At 42.1% G+C, this 8,054-nt stretch overlaps 1 protein-coding gene across 1 annotated transcript; it reads left to right on the forward strand.

The window, feature by feature from the left end:
* Nucleotides 1–411: 411 nt before the first annotated feature.
* LOC115149817 (T-complex protein 11 X-linked protein 1-like) lies at nucleotides 412–1,937 on the forward strand. Its single transcript, XM_029692641.1, is given in 5 exon segments — nucleotides 412–433; nucleotides 838–1,007; nucleotides 1,114–1,291; nucleotides 1,294–1,324; nucleotides 1,747–1,937. Coding segments are annotated over 5 exon segments (546 nt in total). The 3' UTR covers nucleotides 1,892–1,937.
* Nucleotides 1,938–8,054: the final 6,117 nt, after the last annotated feature.

Below are 8,054 nucleotides of genomic sequence, written 5' to 3' on the forward strand. Positions count from 1 at the left end.
AATGACTTGGTGCTGCCTATCTTGGCCAGGATGCTCTTGAAAAAGAGATTTCAAATCTCAATGAGCCCTTCCTTGTTAAATAAAGGTTAAATAAAAATAAAGTAAATACACATCCCTGATACATTCATGTGCTACACTGTTGCATTTTATCGTGTGTGTATAATTTACAACTTTACTCTGATTTGCAAACGTTATCTGAAGACTCAACAAAGGTGCTGGTAAGTGAGTTTGTTTCTCGAAATAGTTTAATAAACTAACCAAAATGCAGTATGACATTATACCCCATTTTGTTGATGGTGAATATGCATTCCAGACAAAAGTGAGAGTATGAGACAATAATGACTTTATTTTTATTGGTCTAGTCATGCAGAATGCAAACCCAATCATGGACAGGGGGGGCAACATGCTGTGATGTGCCTTGTCTCCCCAACAGGTATACACTCATCATTTTCCTATCATTGGTAACCTATAGATTCATATTATGTAATTTTGTTGGTATTCATAGTGTAATATGTTTACTTCTCTCTCTATGTGTGTCCATGCTCCAGGGGGCCCTCCCAAACCATCACTCTGATATATATATATATATTTTTAATTTAACCTTGACATTTTTACTTTGTCAGCTTGGAGATTCAACCCAGCTACTTTTCAGTTACTGGCCCAACACTCTAACCACTAGGCTACCTGATGGATTTGGAGAATTGTGTTTCCAATCTCAACCTTGCACATGAGATAGTGATCAACAGAGACTTCGTCTTCAGACAGAACAGCCCACCCAAAGACCGGTAAGAAGTCAAGCTATGAAACACACAATTCCTGTGTAAATAAATATTTCAGTCACTTTGAAGTCACAGATTATTTTTTCATTTCCTTTTAGCTTGGAAGGGAGAGTGACTGACATAGTCCCAGAAAGCACGGTGAACTGTCTTCGTGAGCAGCTTTCATGCAGCCCTCCAGACTATACCCATGTAGTCATTCTGCTTCAAGAAGTGAAAACTGGAAGTATGGTCATGTACCCTCCTCCTCAGTTTCTCAGCATTGACAGTGAAAAAGTAGCAACAACTAGATGTTAATTTAAGTGACCCACTGTGTGGTTGTCCCCTGTGTGGTCAGACCGTGCTGTCCCTGCTCCTGCCAGGCCATGTGTGTCTGAGGGCTCAAGTTGAGGAGGTTCTGGACCTGGATCTGATCCAGCAGCAGGCAGATCATGGGGCCCTGGTCCTGCAAAGACTGTCAGGCTACATCATCAATACCATGGCCTCCCTGTGTGCCCCTAAACGAGACCGAGAGATCAGGACTTATCGGACCAAGTGGAGCTCCTCAGGTGAGGGGCAGACTCAATGAACTCATTTTATGGTTAAAAAAAAGTTTATATGTATCATATCAAATATTGAAATGTAACCAAGTTACCTTGTGAAAGACTAAATCTCAAATAGTTCAACTCTCAGAAGTTCCTTCCCAGAATATTCTTCTAATCCACAGGAGGTTGGTGGCATCTTAATTGGGGAGGACTGGCTCGTGGTAATGGCTGTAGCGGAATAGTTGGAATGGTATCAAATGCATCAAACACATGGTTTGATGCCATTCCATTGACTCCATTCCAGCCATTATTATGAGCCATTCTACCCTCAGCAGCCTCCACTGCTCTAATCATAATTACCCTGGCTATGGTCCACACGTCCAGAAATGGACCCAGGCCTACTTTTGGTTTGATGCTAAGAAATATTTTCCTTTTCTGACTAACAGGGCGATCTTCCGAGTCCTTGGCCTGATGAAGACAGACATGGTCAACTTTACTGTTCAGAGCCTCAGGCCTCATCTTCTGCAGCAAGCTGTCCAGTACGAGCAAGCCACGTTCCATGAGAACCTGTTGAAGCAGCCAGGTGAGTGAGACAAGGTGCTTAGAGTAAATCTACACTTAAAAACATTTCAGTCCTGTCAATTCTGACATGCTCCTAGCATCCAGAAGGAAGTGGATCCATGTGTTTTTTTGTTGTTTACTTTGCTGGTTTCAAGGTCATTTAATAAACCTTTCTAACTAGAGTTCCTGGACAATACCAACGTTTGACTTCAGGTGGCAGCACAAGAGGAGGCATCGGTCAGTGCCCAGTCAGACCTTGACCCTGGGACTCCCAGGCCAGTCAGTCCTACATCTGTTCTGAGCAGGGCTTACCTGCGTCTGCTGAGCTGGGACCCCAACAACCAGACCTACCCTGAGGTAATCAAACAACAGGACCCTGCTTGGTTCTGTTTTCATAGTGGCACAATAAGCATATTGACAGTTCATGCAGTTTAGTGGCAAATCTAATCCAGGAAGGTGGTTGAAGCAATTTACAACAAGGAAATGACAATAGACTGAGATTACCCTACAATAATTTATGTGGGGGTGAAACCCCACATAAAAGGTAAAAAATAGTTATAGTAGCTCATGTTCAAATTTCTCCTCTCCCTCCACAGACAGTTCTGATGGACAGAGCCCGCTTGGAGGCGCTGGAACAGAGACTGAGCCCGCTAGTTCTTGAGGCATCAGTTCTGCTGTTGACCAGCACACAGCGTGGGGACGCTGTTTTTTCTTCGTAGGGCTTTGTAGGTAAACTCAAGATAAGATAATGCTTCAGCATTCTAGAGTAACTACTGCATGAGTACTGTGTTTATCCAGTGATATATGGAGGTCAATTTAATCTTTATTGATAGAATTATAAGTCCCATACAGTTGTACAGTTTAGGAAGATATGTAAGTCAGATGGGCGATGCAGCAGGCTGATTTCTCTCTTTGCGTCCCACACATACTGTAGTAGAGAGAGTACAGGGCTACCTCCAGGCCATGCTGGAGAGAGGCCCCACTGAAAGGAGTCAACCCATGTCCCCTGATCTGAGGCTGCTAAGCTAGCAGAGCTGGGAAAGGCCTTTGGGCGAATGGTCCATATTAACTGCACAGTCTTTGGACCCTTTTACGCCCCCATCCTTAGGAAGCTGCTGTTCCCACTGGGAGAGGCCGAGATAGTCTCCCCCCCCCACCCCCAACACCTTGGTCACCTGCATACGCTGCCATTCAACATTTACAGAATGAAGAGTGTATACTGTTTATTTAGAATTGAGAAGGATGTAAATACATTAGCTAAGTTTGTTAAACAAAAACATATGACAGGCCATGAGATAGTGGAATATATAGACAGTACCAGTCAAAAGTTTATTATTCTACAATGTAGGAAATAGGGGAAATAAAGAAAAACCCTTGATTGAGTAGGTGTTCTAAAACTTTTGACCGGTAGTGTATTTCCCTCAAGACATACCGTATGTAATATATAAACAAATTATACTGGCATTTCAAATGCCATGTCTTCAACACTGTTTACAGGTTTGGCAACCCTAATAATAATTTTACTCATATCTAGAGTTTGCATGTATGTCAGCTACTGTCTGTACATTAGCTGGAGAATTTTGAGTGGATGTAGGATTAAGTTGCTTCTGAGCATGTTTGATTGGTATGTACTCTAACTTAAAGCACCTACCAAAGATATGTATATCCACTTTTGAAAATGTTAAATACATTTGTATTTTTTTAACTGTACATTACATCATTTGTTGGGGTATTGTTGAGTGAAATTTCCCCAAAAGGTTCATATTTTTAATACATTCTACCCAAGTATGATACTCCTCAAAATGTTATCATAGATACGAAAATAGATTTTGTTCCATTTATCGGATCATCAAGAACTTCAAGGAGAGCGGTTCAAATGTTGTGAAGAAGGCTTCAGGGCGCCCAAGAAAGTCCAGCAAGCGCCAGGACCGTCTCTTAAAGTTGATTCAGCTGCGGGATCGGGGCACCACCAGTACAGAGCTTACTCAGGAATGGCAGCAGGTAGCTGTGAGTGCATCTGCACACACAGTAAGGCAAAGACTTTTGGAGGATGGCCTGGTGTCAAGAAGGGCAGCAAAGAAGCCACTTCTCTCCAGGAAAAACATCAGGGACAGACTGATATTCTGCCAAAGGTACAGGGATTGGACTGCTGAGGACTGGGGTAAAGTCATTTTCTCTGATGAATCCCCTTTCTGATTGTTTGGGGCATCCGGAAAAAAAGCTTGTCCAGAGAAGACAAGGTGAGCACTACCATCAGTCCTGTGTCATGCCAACAGTAAAGCATCCTGAGACCATTCATGTGTGGAGTTTCTTCTCAGCCAAGGGAGTGGGCTCTCACAATTTTGCCTAAGAACACAGCCATGAATAAAGAATGGTACCAACACATCCTCCGAGAGCAACTTCTCCCAACCATCCAGGAACAGTTTGGTGACGAACAACGCCTTTTCCAGCTTGATGGAGCACCTTGCCATAAGGCAAAAGTGATAACTAAGTGGCTCAGGGAACAAAACATTGATATTTTGGGTCCATGGCCAGGAAACTCCCCAGACCTTAATCCCATTGAGAACTTGTGGTCAAACCTCAAGAGGCAGGTGGACAAACAAAAACCCACAAATTCTGATGAACTCCAAGCATTGATTATGCAAGAATGGGCTGTCATCAGTCAGGATGTGGTCCAGAAGTTAATTGAAAGCATGCCAGGGCGGATTGCAGAGGTCTTGAAAAAGAAGGGTCAACACTGCAAATATTGACTCTTTGCATCAACTTAATGTAGTTGTCAATAAAAGCCTTTGACACTTATGAAATGCTTGTAATTATACTTCAGTATTCCATTGTAACATTTGACAAAAATATCTAAAGACACTGAAGCAACAAACTTTGTGGAAATTAATATTTGTGTCATTCTCAAAACCTTTGGCCACGACTGTACAGTTAAAGTCGGAAATTGACATACACCTTAGCCAAATACATTTAAACTCAGTTTTTCACAATTCCTGACATTTAATCCTAGTAAAAGTTCTGGTCTTAGGTCAGTTAGGATCACCACTTTATTTTAAGAATGTGAAATGTCAGAATAATAATTTATTTCATCTTTTATTTCTTTAATCGCTTTCCCAGTGGGTCAGAAGTTTACATACACTTAATTAGTATTTGGTAGCATTGCATTTAAATTGTTTAACTTGGGTCAAACGTTTCGGGTAGCCTTCCACAAGCTTTCCACAATAAGTTGGGGGAATTTTGGCCCATTCCTCCTGACAGAGCTGGTGTAACTGAGTCAGGTTTGTAGGCCTCCTTGCCCGCACACGCTTTTTCTGTTCTGCCCACAAATCTTCTATAGGATTGAGATCAGGGCTTTGTGATGGCCACTCCAATATACCTTGACTTTGTTGTCCTTAAGTCATTTTGCCACAACTTTGGAAGTATGCTTGGAGTCATTGTCCATTTCGAAGACCCATTTGCGACCAAGCTTTAACTTCCTGACTGATGTCTTGAGATGTTGCTTCAATATATCCACATAATTTTCCTGCCTCATGATGCCATCTATTTTGTGAAGTGCACCAGTCCCTCCTGCAGCAAAGCACCCCCACAACATGATGCTGCCACCCCCATTCTTCATGGTTGGGATGGTGTTCTTCGGCTTGCAAGCATCCTCCTTTTTCCGCCAAACATAACGATGGTCATTATGGCCAAACAGTTCTATTTTTGTTTCATCAGACCAGAGGACATTTCTCCAAAAAGTACGATCTTTGTCCCCATGTGCAGTTGGAAAGCGTAGTGTGGCTTTTTTATGGTGGTTTTGGAGCAGTGGCTTCTTCCTTGCTGAGCGGCCTTTCAGGATATGTCTATTTATAGGACTCGTTTTACTGTGGATATAGATACTTTTGTATCTGTTTCCTCCAGCATCTTCACAAGGTCCTTTGCTGTTGTTCTGGGATTGATTTGCACTTTTCGCACCAAAGAACATTCATCTCAGACTGCGTCTCCTTCCTGAGCGGTATGACAGCTGCGTGGTCCCATGATGTTTATACTTGCGTACTATTATTTGTACAGATGAACGTGGTACCTTCAGGCGTTTGGAAGTTGCTCTACAATGTTTTTTCTGAGGTTTTGGCTGATTTCTTTTGAATTTCCCATGATATCAAGCAAAGAGGCACTGAGTTTCAAGGTAGGCCTTGAAGTACATCCACTGGTACACCTCCAATTGACTCAAATGTTTTTATTATTTTTATTTCACTTTTATTTAACCAGGTAAGCTAGTTGAGAACAAGTTCTCATTTGCAACTGCGACCTGGCCAAGATAAAGCAAAGCAGTTCGAAACATTCAACAACACAGAGTTACACATGGAATAAAGAAACATACAATCAACAATACAGTAGAAAAATCTATATACATCATGTGCAAATGAGGTAGGATAAGAGAGGTAAGGCAATAAATTGGCCATGGTGGCAAATTAATTACAATAAAGCAATTAAACACTGGAATGGTAGAATGTGCAGAAGATGAATGTGCAAGTACAGATACTGGGGTGCAAAGGAGCAAGATAAATAAATAAATACAGTATGGGGATGAGGTAGATTGGAAGGGCTGTTTACAGATGAGCTATGTACAGCGTGCAGTGATCTGTTAGCTGCTCTGACAGCTGGTGCTTAAAGCTAGTGAGGGAGGTGAGAGTCTCTAGCTTTAGTGATGTTTGCAGTTCGTTCCAGTCATTGGCAGCAGAGAACTGGAGCTGAGATAAGGCGAGGCTTTACCTAACAGAAACTTGTAGATGACCTGGAGCCAGTGGGTTTGGCGACGAGTATGAAGCGAGGGCCAGCCAACGAGAGCGTACAGGTCGCAGTGGTGGGTAGTATATGGGGCTTTGGTGACAAAACGGATGGCACTGTGATAGACTGCATCCAATTTGTTGAGTAGAGTGTTGGAGGCTATTTTGTAAATGACATCGCCGAAGTCGAGGATCAGTAGAATGGTTAGTTTTACAAGGGTATGTTTGGCAGTATGCGTGAAGGATGCTTTGTTGCGAAATAGGAAGCCAATTCTAGATTTAATTTTGGATTGGAGATGTTTATTGTTAGTCTGGAAGGAGACTTTACAGTCTAACCAGACACTAATTAGCCTATCAGAAGCTTCTAAAGCCATGACATCATTTTCTGGAATTTTCCAAGCTGTTTAAAGGCACAGTCAACTTAGTGTATGTAAAATTCTGACCAACTGGAATTGTGATACAGTGATTTATAAGTGAAATAATCTGTCTGTAAACAATTGTTGGAAAAATTACTTGTGTCATGCACAAAGTAAATGTCCTAACCGACTTGCCAAAACTATAGTTTGTTAACAAGACATTTGTGGAGTGGCTGAAAAACGAGTTTTAATGACTCCAACCTAAGAGTATGTAAACATCCGACTTCAACTGTATATACACTACATGACCAAAAGTATGTGGACACTGGCTTGTCGAACATCTCACTCCAAAATCATTGGCATTAATATGGAGTTAGTTTCCTCTTTGCTGCTATAACAGCCTCCACTGTTCTTGGAAGGCTTTCCCCTAGATGTTTTTTTACCTTTATTTAACTAGGCAAGACAGTTAAGAACAAATTCTTATTTTCAATGACGGCCTAGTAACAGTGGGTTAACTGCCTTGTTCGGGGGTAGAACGACAGATTTTTACCTTGTCAGGTCGGGGATTTGATCTTGCAACCTTTCAGTTACAAATCCAATGCTCTAACCACTAGGCTACCTGCTAGGCTAGGCTACCTCCTGCCAGGACTTGCTTTGCATTCTGCCAAAAGAGCATTAGTGAGGTCGGTCACTGATGTTGGCCAATTAGGCCTGGCTCGCAGTCAGTGTTCCAATCGTTCCAATTCATCCCAAAGTTGTTAGAAATGGTTGAGTTCAGGGTTCTGTGCAGGCCTGTCAAGTTCTTTCAAGCTCTAGCAGGGCAGAAAGTTGATGAACTGACTTGTTGGAAAGGTGGCATCCTATGACGGTGCCACCTTGAAAGTCACTGAGCTCTTTAGTAAGGCCATTCTACTGCCAGTGTTTGTCTATGGAGATTGCATGGCTGTGCTGGATATTATGCACCTGTCAGCAACAGGTGCATAATAATTTGAAGGGGTTTCAACATACTTTTTCATATATAGTGTATCTTATAAAGAACTTCTGAAGTATAAAAGTGTCGGAATAAGGCCA

Source organism: Salmo trutta, chromosome 16 (assembly GCF_901001165.1).
Source record: "Salmo trutta chromosome 16, fSalTru1.1, whole genome shotgun sequence".
In the NCBI taxonomy this organism is placed as follows: domain Eukaryota; kingdom Metazoa; phylum Chordata; class Actinopteri; order Salmoniformes; family Salmonidae; genus Salmo; species Salmo trutta.